At 45.7% G+C, this 15956-nt stretch overlaps 1 protein-coding gene across 2 annotated transcripts in view; it reads left to right on the top strand.

Moving 5' to 3' along the window:
• Positions 1-1177: 1177 nt before the first annotated feature.
• LOC147013570 (proton-coupled zinc antiporter SLC30A2-like) overlaps positions 1178-15956 on the top strand; it is a 51151-nt gene continuing 36372 nt past the window's right edge. Inside the window, exons 1-3 of one of the 2 annotated variants that reach the window (XM_085855480.1) lie at positions 1181-2424; positions 5929-6140; positions 8366-8512. In XM_085855480.1, the coding sequence (XP_085711606.1) occupies positions 2186-2424; positions 5929-6140; positions 8366-8512 (598 nt within the window). In that variant the 5' untranslated portion in view covers positions 1181-2185. Of the gene's footprint in view, positions 2425-5928; positions 6141-8365; positions 8513-15956 lie in introns of both variants that reach the window. The other variant, XM_085855481.1, reaches the window with a different exon arrangement.

Below are 15956 nucleotides of genomic sequence, written 5' to 3'. Positions count from 1 at the left end.
AGGCGACAACCGTTGCACTGGTGTCAGAAGTGGGATATAGTTTTGGCTCCTATCAATTATGGAATTTAAGTTCCAGCAGGAAGTTCCTGGGAATACTGAAGAATTTAAGAATCTATTATGTTTCTTTTCAGCCGTACTCGTATTTTTTTGTATTGACTATTTAAAATGAAGGCAATCTTCTGATGTCCATTCATCTCACAGGGTTAACTATAAGAGGCAGAGAGGAAATGTTGTGCACCCTGTGCATCGTGTTTCATACTCGTAGGGTATAGGTCTATCGGCAAATCAGGTACATCACAATGCCTGTGCTAATACCCACACCTTGTTATCCTAACATTTCAATGTACCAATCTTCTCCGTACTCATTCCATTGTTGCCATTTGCTGAATTGAAATTGATATCTGCAACCCTTTACAATCTACATATTTTAACATACCAGCAATGCAACATGCAAAGGAAATTATTAGGTAGTTGTTGAAAGTATTTTTAAATGCATTTTTCATAAGTCCGAACCATTCCTGTACCTTTTCATCTTATTTTGTATGCAGCACATGGCTAGATGTGAGTAGCATCATCGGCTGAAAGAGGTGCTGCTGTGCTGTCGATTCGGTGCCTGCTGTATGTTAGAGGATGAATTTGTAATTTGTTCAGGGTGTTGGCGATATCTAGCTTGCTGACTCTTCGTGAAGGACAACATGGGGTCTTTAACATCTACCAACTAATGCCGGCAGACAGGACACCCAGTTTAACGTTCATCCAAGGTACACATTGATGCTTCTCCCTTCCTGTGAAACACCGGGACGACAATTTGTAGCTGGACCGAGATTCAAACACAGGTTGCATACCTCGAACTAGACCATCCTGCCTGCCCATTCCTGTACCCAAATGTTCTCGTCTCTCCAAACCCACATCCTGACCAAGCACTTCCCCCAAGATTTTAGGCATTCATGTGGCAATTGAAGAGAGCCATCATTGTGTTCGAGTCAACCTTGAACTTTTGTTCAAGGATGGGGTCTGCATTGGAATGTACAATTTGATTCATAAATTTCATTTTCATATTGGAAAAGCAAGAAAACTGCTTCAAGACACGATTTGGAATGAAAGCACGTACAGCGGAGATTTTTGACAAGTTAATGTGTATTTGACATTCCGTGTATTTATGCACCTCGTCCATTCCCGAAGGGATTTTAGAGGCAATTGTAATCGGTTTGGTGTTGAGGTAAGATGGTAAGACGACAAGACCAGAATAGAGCACGGTCACCAACCTCCTTTTAGTGAGCATGACAAAAATGGTGAGACTTAGCCTGCTGTTCCAAGTGGCTGACGTAACAGAGGGTCGTTCAGTCCATGATCTCGAGCAGTAGCATCAGCTCGCATGGGGAGACCAATTAGATGGCACTTCGGATGAAAGCTTGTACACCATTATATGTTGAAGACTGTCGAGCACGGTCTTCCGAGGCTTTGGAGCCAGCTTAGAGATTATGATCTTTGCAGTTGATGGTGAGACCCAGGAGCTTCAGAGACGTCTCCCAGAAGCTGACCGTTATTGAAACCTGGCTCTTATGGAAGGACAAAGCGAGTGTGGGACATTCCTCTGTTACAAGACATATTTCAGGGAGACGACCGGCAGATATTTTTTGCTGAAACGGTTTTTTCTGCGTAATATGCCTCTGAGTGAGGTGGTATACACGGTGCTGCGTGATTTCTAAACCAGAGAGATATGTGTACACGGTCAATGCCCAAGTATCAATGGGCAACTCTTCAGCTGATAAATGAATTTTCTTGTTTGAATCGAAAGGGAGCCTAAATCATTGTATACAAGGAACTTCGACGCATGAGGAGGCCATTAGGTCCACCAAATCCATGTATCTCCAACCGCAATGCTTCGATATACCTATCCAATTCCAGTTTAAACATATGGACCATTTTTGCTGCTACTACCTCTGTAGGGAGATTTAATTTGAAGACACATTTTGTAAGTGAAAAGTCAAACTCCACCGCCAGTGCTGTACCCACGAGCGAACAACATGGCGGCGTTTTCTGTGTGTCCTCATCAGAACTTGAGAGCCGATCAGTAGTTTGACGCAAGTTTTAGCCTTTTGTTATTTCTCAGATCTCTGTGAAGATCAAAATAATTAATAAAACCCACAGCCTGCCCTCTGGGACCAATAAACATTTTCATAGGATGAGAGTGCATAAGTGGAACGTGCCCACCAGGTGGCACGCTTTGGGAACGGATCGCGAACCCACGGCTTGTAGCCCAGGGAGGCTGGGGCACGAAGACCATCGTGCAAGTCGTGCGTGGGATCAGCGACTGGCGTTGGGTCGAGTTGGTCCATTTACCGATCGTCGCCAAAGGATGGACGTGGAGAGCCAGCTCTTGGTGGAGGAAAAGAAGAGTTTCTACTCGTCTAACCTGTCGAGGTGAGATCAGTGTACCGTGTTACCGTTACTATCGAACGTCTGTCTGGTCCATTCCCCAAATATTTTGAGACCTGCTTCGTTCGGTTTTTTTTTGTTGTTGTTGTTGGGGCTCATGGGAAGCAAATTCACCCCGAGTCGAGAGTCTTATATTATGAGAGGGTGATGAATGAATTCCAGCAATTACATGCGAAAGGAATGTCCATTCATTTAAATAAAACGGAACACATTGGCCACGATTATCGGGCATTTGTAGATTTTTACAAATCAAAACACTTTTCCTTTTTTTTTTTTAACGCTTTTAAAAACGATTCTCGCATTTTGCGAAACGAAAAAACGGAAATCCTCGTCTTTATCTCACATTTGTAACCAATTCATGAACATTTACATCTAAATGAAAACTAGTAAAATATTATACGCAATAAGCTTCGAGCTCTGTAAAATACGCAATCACGTAATGCTGCTGTTGTAATAAAGGATCACATGATTATATTATTATTATTATTATTATTATTATTATTATTAATAACAAGCAATAACTTCGATCATGTTTCTATCACTGTGGGTTTTTGTCCAGCTTGCCAAGCTCCCTGCATAAACTAATATATGTATATATATATATATTATTATTATTATTATTATTATTAACAAGCAATAACTTCGATCATGTTTCTATCACTGTGGGTTTTTGTCCAGCTTGCCAAGCTCCCTGCATAAACTAATACATGTATATATATATATATATATATATTTGATACTGGACTCAGTGGTGTAATGGTTGGAACATTTGATCTGAGTTTGCGAGGTCAGTGATTTGAACGCTGGTTGAGTCATATCAAAGATTGTATTTTTCAAGATCATGATACGTGCTGCTTACTTGCTCGACGCTCAGCATTTTAAAGGATAGAGCATGGACACTGCGCTGGGAAGGTAATGCCAAATCATCCAGTATCACCCTTGTCAAGAAACTGCTTCGGCAACACTGACACTCTGTAAAGACTACGGTACATCAAAATGATATATATATATATATATATATATATATATATATATATATATATATATATATATATATATATATATATATATATCTGAAAGGATGGCCTTGAGGTATGCAAACTTGCCTTGAAGCTGTCTCGCCTGTGCTTCGAGAAATTTTCCTGTAAGGTTCACTTGGCTGTGCCTGGATGAGTTTTTGAGGGTGGTGGAGTAGCGGCTGAAACCCGAATCCTACCCAGATTTTTTCCTGATTACTCCATCTTTCCTCTTTTACTTCTTTGGGCTCTTTCTTGGTCTTCTATTTCATTTGAATACCGACCCAGGTATAAACTGTCATCCCAGTGTTTCACAGGTAGGGTGATTCAATGTATGTGCCGTCCCTTGAACGGACATTGAAATGATGTCCCGTCTGCAGGTTTTAGTTGGTGAATTTTAGCAATGCCACGGTGTCATTCGTGAAGAGAGTCGGTGAGCTATCGCCGGCACCCTAAACAAATTACAAATTCCTGACCTAACTGTTTCTGGGAAGGCAATGGCAAACCACCCAGTTTAACCCTTGACAAGAAACTATTTTGGCAACACTGACGCTCTGTAAGAGAGTATGGTACATCAAATCAGAATACGTACATATTTGTGAAAAAAAATTCTCGTTTAACACCAATCCAGCTTGTTCTTTCCGTTGAGATGAGTAATTATATGCCCTCTTAACACGTGTATGAAATTAAAGTTGTTGTTTTTTTTTCTTCTCTTTTTCATTGTGGACATAATGAGAAATGGATGTGATAAATAAAAATACTACAACGGTACTCGGTAGAGCACATACCTCCTTCCCTCCGCCAGGTTGAACAGTCTACATTTTATGTCCCACTGGTAGGCAGGATCTGGATTCGGACCTGAACGAAAATCGAATCGGCTTGTTATTGTCACCTACCCAACTCATCCACCAAGTTTTTTGTCGTAATCCATCCATAACTTTTTGAAATATCGTGCTATAATATATATATATATGTCGTTTTTGGCCCCATCTCTCAATGCTGTTCAGAATCACTCGTTAAATAAAATAATCTTCACCAAAACCGAATCGATTCTTCCTTGTCACACTCCCAACCTGTCCAAGTTTCATCCGCATCCATCCATAACTTTGTGAGATATCCTGTTGACAGACAGCCAGACAAGGGTGAAAACATCACCTCGGTCCATCTTAGGAGGCGGAGGTAATCATTAAAATGTTGGAGTAATATGAATCCATTTGATAAAAAGGTACATGTATTATAAAGTGGGTTAAACAATTGAATTTATATTTCGTTATCACTATAATTCTGTTTAAATATAGCTGTACGAACAATAATAACAATAATTTTATATATGTATTTACAGAAACAACTTCACTGAGATCTATTTCTGTGAATCAACATTCTGCTTTCAAAAGACATGTTTGCCATTACAGCATACTGTGGATAATTTCTGATCTGATCAAGCGAAGACATATAAGGTGACTGCGATTCAGTTCTATGCCGCGTCTCCTGGTTGCATCACTGGTGAGGTCGTACGGTTGTGCCACCGATACGGCCCTACCGATCTGGGTGTAATCAGGAATTGGTACGGGGTATTCACACAAGATCCTTATCCCTTTAGTAGCCGCTGACAGCAGTCTTTATACCCGTCAACTGTAAAACACCATCGCACTGCATGTCAATGAAGGAACCATCGCACTCTGCCTTCTCCACGTTTTACCCCCCTCTCCCCCCCCCCGGTCCCTTCACAGGCATCTGCAGGGCACCCACGGTCCACCAGCAACCCCTTCTGGTGAAACTACCAAAATCCAGGATCACTGCTCACCTTCACTCATTTCCCCCCACCTGTGCAATCAACTTCCACATTCTCTTCGATCTCATTTTTCCCTGCAGGTCTTCAAGACAGCTGTTCACCACCATCTCAAGTCATCCCCCATCCAAAGCCATGATCTTTTCCACCCTCGTTAATCCACAGCCGCTCCCAAAATTTTGCTCACGTATCCATCTTGTCCACCCCTTGCGTTCTCCCCCACCCCTCATCGTTACCTGCATCCTTTGTTTGTCCATCTCCGTCTACCTTCTCCTCCACCCTGCTGTTGGTGTTTCCCCTTTCTCCTGCTGTTCCATTTGTTATGTCCTAACTCTTTCATGAGCCAAAACCATGCAGTAAAAAAGTCTCTCTGGATTACATTATATGGTTTACCTTTACCTTCCCAGTGGTCATCAGGTTAGGAATTTTGCAATTTGTTCAGGATGCTGGTAATAACTCGCCTTGGAGAAATACAGCCTCATGGGATCTTTAACATCCACCAACTAATCCGAGCACACAGGACACCCGAGCATGAGTTCAGCGTCCATCCCGGTACCCACTCTAGTTTATGGTGAGAGTGAAAATCGAACCCAGGCAAGGTTGCTCGGGTCTGCACCATCATGTGGAACTGTTTTTCTTTGTATAGGTGTGCTCAAATGATCGTTTCATTGTTTGCCCTGCCAGCCCGAGCCTGCAGCTGAGGAGCGAGTCTGCCCGTAAACAGCATGTGGAGAGCCCCGAGGGTGTCCTAACAGCGGAGGTCCCACGCTCCAGGCACTGCCATGCCCCATCGCACCAGATCCATGCTGGGCGTGAACTCGAGCGACGGCAAGCCTCCACCAAGTTATGCGTGGCTGCAGCCATCTGCCTGCTTTTCATAGTCATCGAAATAGTCGGTAAGGGAAGAGTGAGGGTCGTGGCCGCAATGTAATCTTACCCTCCATCCACGAAGGTACTTTTAGTGGCATCAACTATGCTGCTCCGATGAGAACACCTCCATTGCTCTCAACGGTGGTGGATCCAGGGGCAAACCATGGGAGGCAGTCACTAATCTTGGGGGCGCCTTTTACAGGTATATCAAATACATAGAAATCGCTCATTGCAATTGGTGCACCACATCACGAAACATCATATGGCACAGGTGGCTTATCAATAAGCTACCTTGGTGGTGCAACGGTCCTCTTACGTGGGGGCTCGGTACACCCCATACGCCGCCCATGACACGGCAGCGGGGGAGAGTGGGGGGGCGGGGGGGCGTTGCCCTTCCTCCCCCCATATATAACAAGTTAAAGTGCCTTATCACATGATCGCCAGAATAAAAAAAATCTGACGACATTGCAGAACTAACAAGAGTGTAAGAAGTTTATAAAATACATCATATCCTTTGACTGCCAATAAATTTGTCCTCGTAAGTCTTCAGGAACCTTTAGGAGGCAGACCTGAAAATTTCCTCAAAAGGATTCACCAATTAAAATTTGTCCTGTAGTTAATCAATTTCCACTCCAATGAGACGTACCTGGCAAGCCTACAGCTGTCATGGAGCTTTTACAATGCACGAGGACAGCGATAGTGCTGTGAAGTACGCTTCCACGAATGGATATAATTTATATATTGTGAACTGTGGTGTCTGTCCGTGTGTTCATCTGTCTGTCTCCCGGTTACGGCGGCCGTTTCCTGTGCTGCGTTTGAAAAGCTCGACATTCTCTTTTGAAACGACGGGAGAACAGGCATGAGTAATGTTAATGCCAAATTTTATATCCAACCAGGATATTTTGCCCTCTTTTGATACAAATCCAACCTCCACCACCCTGTGTTGCACCACCATTTTGCGGTGGGCCGTATAAGTAGCTCAAAGTTCTGGCTCCGAGTGAAACCAAGAGTGCAACACAATGAACCTTTTTAAAAGGCCATGAAATAAATTAAATTGATCGATTAACTTTTCTCATCATTGGGGATGGGTTCTCTTCCTAGTGATTGATAATTCTCGGTATCGCGATTTATTAAATTAATCTCACCGCACGTGGACGTGATCACTTTCTGGGACCTTTGGTGGTGTAACCGCTGACTGGCGCACTTCCATTTTGATTGCGAGTGTCGTGATCGATAGTCTGATTTGAGGTGTCGTCGTCGTCTTCTTCTGAAATTTGCAACTTGCTGTTTATCTCCAGATATTTTTTTCTACCCTAAATCAGGAAAGGGAAGGATATGGTGTTGCTGTGCTTCTTGTGCTTTGTTTTACCCACAAATAAATTGTGCCCTCCTTGCCCTTCGACCGTCCCTGTGCCCCCACCCCCGACTCCCATGGCCCCACCTTCTTGATCCACCCATCGATTTGTTGAAACAATGCCTGCGTATCCAAGGAAACCTTTTTAAAAAAAATTGATGTACAGTTTTGCTGAGCTATGTCCTGCTCACTGCAACATTTAAACTGTACAAAACAATTGCAGCAATAACCACAACATCATTGAGAAATGTTATGACTAAATTTGTTTCATGGAAATGAACATAATGTGTTTGCATGCTGAATGCTTCACAATGAACTAAGGAGTCGAGATCATGAGTCGACGACTTGACTCGAAATATGCTTGGTGTGATGACGTCATCGGTGAGGACACCAGGGGTGTGTTTCATTAGAAAGTGGCTCGTTTGATTCAAAGCACTCCAACGGAAGGGAGCGCTCAGCAGACAGCACCGCTTAACAATATGGCGGTCTCCATGGAAACATGCAAATCCCCTTGCCCCCTCCCCCAAATGCACAATGGTAGGATCTATAAATAAGCTTGGCAGGAGGATCCTCCTTGTGACTCCCCATTTATTTATCTTTCTTTTCCTCTTCCTCGTACTCTGTATTCACTGATAATACAATCAATCTGTTTGAGGGAGGTTGTCAAAAGAGAATCGAGTAAAACTGAAAATAACGGGGCGGACAGCATTTGTTCAAGTACCATGACAGCATTGTTTTCCCTGGAGACCGCCATGTTGTTAAGCAGTGCCTAGCATAAAATTGTGTGTAACTTCATAGGTGGACCATGAGTGTGAAACCTTTTGGGGTTTTGATCCACCATTCTCCCTGTGTGCCTACATAGCCCAGCCTGATCTCTTTGTATGCGCGTGGTCACAGGAGGATTCTTGGCACACAGCCTGGCCATCATGACCGACGCTGCACACCTCCTTGTTGACTTTGCCAGCTTCATCATCAGTCTCTTCTCGCTATGGGTCTCGAACCGAGCACCTTCTAAAACGCTCACATTCGGCTGGCACCGAGCAGGTTGGCATTCCGCTGCGTGGGCTCCTTCGGCATGACGTCACTTATAGGTCGCTAACTCTCACCCAACATTAATTTTTTTTAATACTTTTGGAAGTCCAATTTAGACTTCAACAGAGGTCGCCGTTTCGGGGGTGGCATCAAGTTGCTCACACCATCACTAGGACGGGACTGTGCCCCATTTAGTTTTACACAGGAAATTGAAATTTTGAAACTTGTTCAGGGTGTCGGTAATAACTTCTTACTCTTCACTAAAGACACCATGGGATGTTTAACATCTACCAACGACCAGACGCATTGCAACTTCGTGAACTCCATTGCAAGTTTGGGGAGCAGCGGTACCATTCCTCGGATATTTTCATGATTCCCATGATTGTGGATCTCAAACTTCCAACTACCCGATCTTCGAGTACTCTTCTATTGAACCAAATAAACAATTTCGTTGGATGGCTTAATGACGTCACATTGATGTAATAACCATGGCAGACATTTTTCATTTTTTTTTTTTTCCCAATTCCGTTTTCCAATTTTAGAAGTACCACCCACACGAGATGGCAATTTTATTTATGTTTTCGTATGTATATATATATATATATATATATATATATATATATATATATATATATATATATATATATATATATATTGTTACGGATTCGCGCCCGCCGGCGTGCGAACGGCCACGTAACTCGAATCGCGGCACGTCGCCCACCGGACGGACAATCCAGTCGTGACCCTCTCGGACTAACGCCGGGAACCAGTCACGGGTGGACCTTTCGGTCTCACCGCGATCGAGCCAATCGGCCCCCGCGTGGGATAGGGTTGCTCGCCAAATTCGACCTACCTAAGTACCCACACGGAGGGTAGACCGGGCGATCGCACCTCGCCGCAGGTCGACTTCGGACACGGGCCACTTAAGCGACCCGTTCCGTACTATCGGGATAACCGAGCGGTGTTATCGTCGGCCTCGACGGTTCGATTAATTATCGGGCGTATTCAGCCCACTACCAACCCTTTACGTGAAGCAAGATGAGGATTCAATGAGAGAAATGACGAAGCGAAGCGGGAAAGCAGTTCAACACAAAGCACATTTATTCGCGATGAACGGAAAGCACACATACAATTCCACCAAAAGCACATAGAAGGAAAAGAAACACAATGCAATTTTACACAAAAAGCAAATGTAAAAGCGAAGACACAATGCAGAGCTAATACTGACTACCGAGCACACGGCAACACTTATACAATTCTACTTCACAGACGGCGCCGACAACACATACCCAAAACCAAGAAAAAGAACACCCTCAAGGATGAGGCGGGCCTGAGGCCGAGACCGGGTCGGGCCTACCCGTCTGGTGATGAGACGCGGAGCGGCGATGGTGCATCAACTCCGCGGGCCTCGCGGACAGTGTCTGGTAGGGGGTGGGAAGGGGGCCCCCTTGGTCGCACTATCTCAGCGCGGGGGGAAACAGGAGGGGGTTGCTGATGCTCGGGGAAAGGAGGATTTTTACTCTGTCTCGAGTCCCGCGACGAGCGTCTCCACCTCGACCAGGTCGCGCCGTTGGCCTCCCTGCTGTGCAGCTCCCGGCACCGACGCGAGCACCCCCTCGTCTGCCTTCGCCGCCGCCGCCTCTCCACAGCTCCGTCCTCTTCGCTCCGACTCCAACTCCGAACTCTTCCTGCGAACTTCCCAACTGCACTCAACTCCAATGCACACGACGACGACCAACTCCTCTACTGACGAACGCGGCCGCTTATATAAGCCCCGTGGCTTCGCCTTTGACCCCCTGCCTTCGACCTTTCACCTCGCTCCCCATTGGCCCGAGAAAAAGTGGGCGTGAATGCATTTTGATCCATGAATTTGCATATAGCAACCGCCCTCCAACGCCCTGGAGGCGGGGCCAAATCGCCCCTCGCTCACCGATTGGACGGAACAAAAGTGGGCGTGAGTCGTTTTTGATCCGTTTTTGGAGCGGAAAATCCGTGGTTTTGTACACGCTGTTCGGCGCACGCCCTGCACGAGTCCAATACCGGTATCCACAAGCGGCGCAAGAACGGTGGCGATGCGACGGTTGCGAGGTGTGACGGGAAAGGTCGTGGCTGTTGTGGTGAAGCGGCGTTGTGGTGGGTGGTTGATGTTGTGACGACTGTTGAGACGTGGTTGGTGGTGGTAATCATGGCGGTTGGTCCAAAATAAAGATAGCAAAAGAAAAACGGCTATCCTGAAGAGTCGCAGCACGCATAAATGACATGTATTCCCACTAGACAACTGGTTTGGGTCTAACTACAATATACTTACGGAGATATCTCACCTAAGGGACCTGAATGGTGGTTTGCGAATTTGGTAACCACAACAATATATATATATATATATATATATATATATATATATATATATATATATATATATATATATATATATACATATACATATACATATACATATACATATACATATACATATACATATACATATACATATACATATACATATATATATATATATATATATATATATATATATATATATATATATATATATATATATATCCTGGTGTTGGCGCAGTGGTTAGGGCAGCAGCTTGGGAAGCGGCTTGGGATCCAAAAGGTCCTGAGTTCAAGCCCCGTTGGGCCACTGAATTAATACACCAGGGGGTTGACTCAGCCGTCATCCTTCCGAGGTCGGCGAAGTGAGTACCAGTGTACTGGGCGGGTGTATACCCTGTTAAAATAGGTGTACCATATCCCTGTATCATAAGAGGCGACCAGGGTTGCGTCAGGAAGGGCAACCGGCGTAAAACATGTGCCAAATCACTATGCGGATCATACGGATGATCCGCTGTGGCGACCCCTAAAGGGAGCAGCCGAAAGAAGAAGATGTATATATATTTTATATATATATATATATATATATATTTTATATATATATATATATATATATATATATATATATATAAAGACCCAACCACATCTCACCTGTGAATGGAGGGAATAGCCAATCAGCTCTCACCTAATCAACTAAACCTAGGTGGCTAGGATTATATAAATAATTGACCCTTCCCACACTCCTCGAAACCAAGTAGAAACTCGAATCGAAAATAAAGCAACCCAAGAAGACTTACATAAGGTAAGTGCTAACGCTGTTTCGAACCCTTCCCAGAGTTCCTCCACACCAAAAAAATGCGTTTACACATGAGAATCCCAATGCTACACAACCCCTCAGCTACCAGACTGGTTTCATCGCATATTGGCGAATCATCAGCGATAGCACAGACAGCAATGCATTCCAATGAGGCTCCCAAGGTCGTACTATTTTATTAATGGCTATTCTATTCATGTACATGGTTATTCCCTCCATTTAAAGGCGAGAGATGTGGGTGGTATTTCTTTATTTATACTTTGACTGCTTTTGACATTTGCATGTGGTACATGCTTGGGAGCCTCATTGGTATGCATTGCTGTCTGCACCATCACTTATGATTCGCTAATAAGCGAAGAAACCGGTCTGGTAGCTGAGGGGGTGTATTGCATTGGGATTCTCATGTGTGTACAATGTGTGAACGTCTATAGCTGTGAAGGAACTTTGGAAAGGGTTCGAAACAGCAATGCGCTTACCTTGTGTAGGTCTTCCTGAGTTGCTTTACACAGCTCCTTCCGTTAAGGAGTGTGGGAGGTGTCAATTACATATATAGATATATATATATATATATATATATATATATATATATATATATATATATATATATATATATATATATATATATCCGGAAATGGAAGCTTAGGGTCATGCAAATTATTGTGGATGTGGATACATATGCTTTGTATATTTGTATGTATGTATATATATATATATATATATATATATATATATATATATATATATATATATATATATATATATATATATATATATATATATATATATATAGTTACAGCTGTGGAAATTTGCAATACACCAGAAAGGTCCTCAGGTTAGATATATCGATAAGTTCATGTGTAGTTAGTCCACACCTGTTGTTTAGGGGGAATATGTGTGATTCATCCGGGCTGCGACGCTTTGAGTTTGCCATTTTTCTTTCTCTATCGTTATTTTGGACCATTAAGCCGCTAACAACTCAAACACCACCACCTTCGCCTCTTTACCTCTACAACTCCATCCCGCAAACATCACTTCACCGCCATTCCCAAATGACGCCCGCCAACAACCAAACCACCACAGCAAACCCCCCACCCCCTTCGCCTTTCTCCTTCCACAACCATCAACCACACCACCAATCAACACCGAACGTCGTGCTGTCCAGGGCCCGTTCGGTAATTGTTGCCGAACGCGTCAAGCCACGAGTGCACATGGATCCTTTTAGGAGAGGGAAGCGGATCAGGAAGGCTTCACGCCCCTTTTCTTCCATCCAATGACTGAGCATCGGGTGGCATGGCCCCGCCTCCGAACCCGCTGTGAATGCGTTCCTTAAAGGAGGGAATTCGGATCAGGTGAGGCTCACGCCCCTTTTTGCCCGACCAATGGCTGAACGTCGGGTGGCGTGGCCCCGCCTCCAAGCGCGTTTTGATCCGCAAATCTGCATACAAGCTCCTCCTCCGGTCTATAAAGATGCGAGCTCAACGCAGCTCGTGTGTGTGCAGAAAGTGGCACTAGTCGGAAGTCGTGGAGTCTGAGAGGTTGTCGTTGCGGGGATCGGATGGCGAAGGGGACGGAGCTCGGAGTTGAGGTCGAGGGACGAGTCGCGGCGTGAAGCAGGGACGCGGAAGAGGGCTCAGGGGCGAGAGTTCGCCGGAGTCGGTGCGGTCCCGAGACCCCGCTAGCGGGACAGAGCGTCCGCCATTCCCCTCTCCCGACCCCGAGCATCAACAATCCCCCCCCCATCCGTGCTGAAATAGCGCCGGTAACCCCGTACGTTCCCAAACCCAACCGTGGTGCCGCCGAACACGTGCCTGCGCAACGCACGCCAAAGGAGCTCACCGACCATACCAGGAACATGGAGTCAGGCACGTTACGCGGACATTGCGGCTAACCCGCCATTGCGCCACGAGGGCGCGGGTAAGACCCTTTCGGTCTCGTGGACTTGGCCGATCACCCAGGTCCCACGTTCATTTGGTCCACGGACCTGTCTGCCTCCTTGCCTGTGAGGGTGGCTTGTATTTTCTTTGCTTTTGGTGTAAATGTGTGTGTGTGGCACCAGTCTTTTAAGTAAACCCGTATAAGTGCTTGTACATTGCTTTATTCGGTTGTAGCTCTGCGTTGCTTTTATTGTTTTGACTGTTATATGTGCATTTTTGTATAACTGTAAATACGTGCTTGTCTGAGTGTGAATTAAAAGTGCTTGTCAAACTTTCCCGTTTTGTTGCAAGATGGAAATTTCAACCAGAGGAAAGGATGCATCACGTAAGGGATTGGTAGTGGGTTGAAACACCCGATAAGTAAAACTGAACCTTCGAGGTTGGTGATAACTCCGCTCGGTTATCCCTTTAGCACGGAATGAGCCGCTTAAGCGGTTCGTGTCCAAAGTCTACCTGCGGCGTGGTACAACTCCTCGGTACGCTACCCGCGCGGGTACTTAGGTATATCGACATTCGGCGATCCACCCTATTTCGCGCGGGTAGAATGCGGACTGGGTTGTGGTGAGGTTAAACCCCCACCCGTGACTGGCTCCTGGTGGTAGTTCCAGGAGGGTCACGACTGAATTGTCCGTTCCGGTGGGCGACACGTCGCGATTTGAGTTGCGTGGCCGATCGCACGCCGGGCGGGCGAAATTCGTCACAATATATATGTACATATATATAATTGTATGTGTGTGTGTATGTGTATATGTGTATGTGTGTATGTATGTGTGTATATATATATATATATATATATATATATATATATATATATATATATATATATATATATATATATATATATATATATATATATATATGGTTGTGGTTGACCAAATTCGCAAACCACCATTCAGGTCCCTTAGGTGAGATATCTCGGTAAGTATATGTGTAGTTAGGCCCAAACCCGTTGTCTAGAGGGAATAAATGTCATTCATGCGTGCTGCGACTCTTCAGGATAGCCGTTTTTCTTTTACTATCTTTATTTTGGACCAACCGCCATTATTACCACCACCAACCACGTCTCAACAGCCATCACAACAACAACCACCAACCACAACGCCGCTTCACCACAACCGCCACGACCTTTACCGTCACAACTCGCCACCATCGCATCACCGTCATCTCGCGCCACTCGTGGGCACCGATGCTGGACTCGTGTAGAGCGCGCACCGAGCAGCGTGTTCAAAAGCATCGCGGACTTTCCGCAGAAAAACGGATCAAAAACGACTCACGCCCACTTTTGTTCCGTCCAATCGGTGAGCGAGGGGCGATTTGGCCCCGCCTCCAGGGCGTTGGAGGGCGGTCGCTATATGCAAATTCATGGATCAAAAAGCATTCACGCCCACTTTTTCTCGGCCCAATGGGAAGAGAGGTGAAAGGTCGGAGGCAGAGGGTCAAAGATGAAGGAGCGAAGCCACGGGGCTTATAAAAACGACTGCGTTCGTCAGACGAGGGCAGTTCGCAGGAGGAAGAGTTCGGAGTTGGAAGTGGAGAAGAGTTCAGTTCGCAGTTCGGAGTCAGCAGTTGGCACAGTGCAGTTGGGAGTTCGCGGAGTCGGAGTGAAGAGGACGGAGCTGTGGAGAGGCGGCGGCGGCGAAGGCGGACGAGGGGGTGCTCGCGTCGGATTCGGGGAACTGCGGAGAGAAAGGCCAGCGGCGCGACCGAGGTCGTGGTGAAGATGCTCGTCGCGGGACCCGCGATTTTGTGAAATCCTCCTTTCCCCGAGCATCAGCAACCCCCTCCTGTATCCCCCCCGCGCTGAGATAGTGCGACAAAAGGGGGGCCCCCTTCCCACCCCCTATCAGACACCGTCCGCGAGGCCCGCGGAGTTGAGGCACCACCGCCGCTCCGCGTCTCATCATCAGACGGGTAGGCCCGACACGGTCTCGGCCCCAGGCCCGCCTACCCCCCTCCTCCTGGAGGGTGGTTCTCTTTTCTTTTGCTTTGGGAATATGTGTTGTCGGCGCCGTCTGTGAAGTAAAATTGTATAAGTGTTGCCGTGTGCTCGCGTAGTCGGTATTAGATCTGCATTGTCGCATTTGCTTTTTGTCTTCTTCTTTTCTATGTGCTTTTGGTGGAATTGTATATGTGTGCTTCCCGTGTGCCGCGAAATAAATGTGCTTATTATTGAACTGTTTTCCCGCTTCGCTTCGTCATTTCTTTCATTGAATCCTCATCTTGCTTCACGTAAAGGGTTGGTAGTGGGCTGAATACGCCCGATAATTAATCGAACCGTCGAGGCCGACGATAACACCGCTCGGTTATCCCGATAGTACGGAACGGGTCGCTTAAGTGGCCCGTGTCCGAAGTCGACCTGCGGCGAGGTGCGATC

Source organism: Eptatretus burgeri, chromosome 14 (genome assembly GCF_056783735.1).
Source record: "Eptatretus burgeri isolate ZD-2024b chromosome 14, Ebu_testis_v1, whole genome shotgun sequence".
Lineage (NCBI taxonomy): Eukaryota > Metazoa > Chordata > Myxini > Myxiniformes > Myxinidae > Eptatretus > Eptatretus burgeri.
This window is presented reverse-complemented; position numbering and strand designations above follow the sequence as displayed.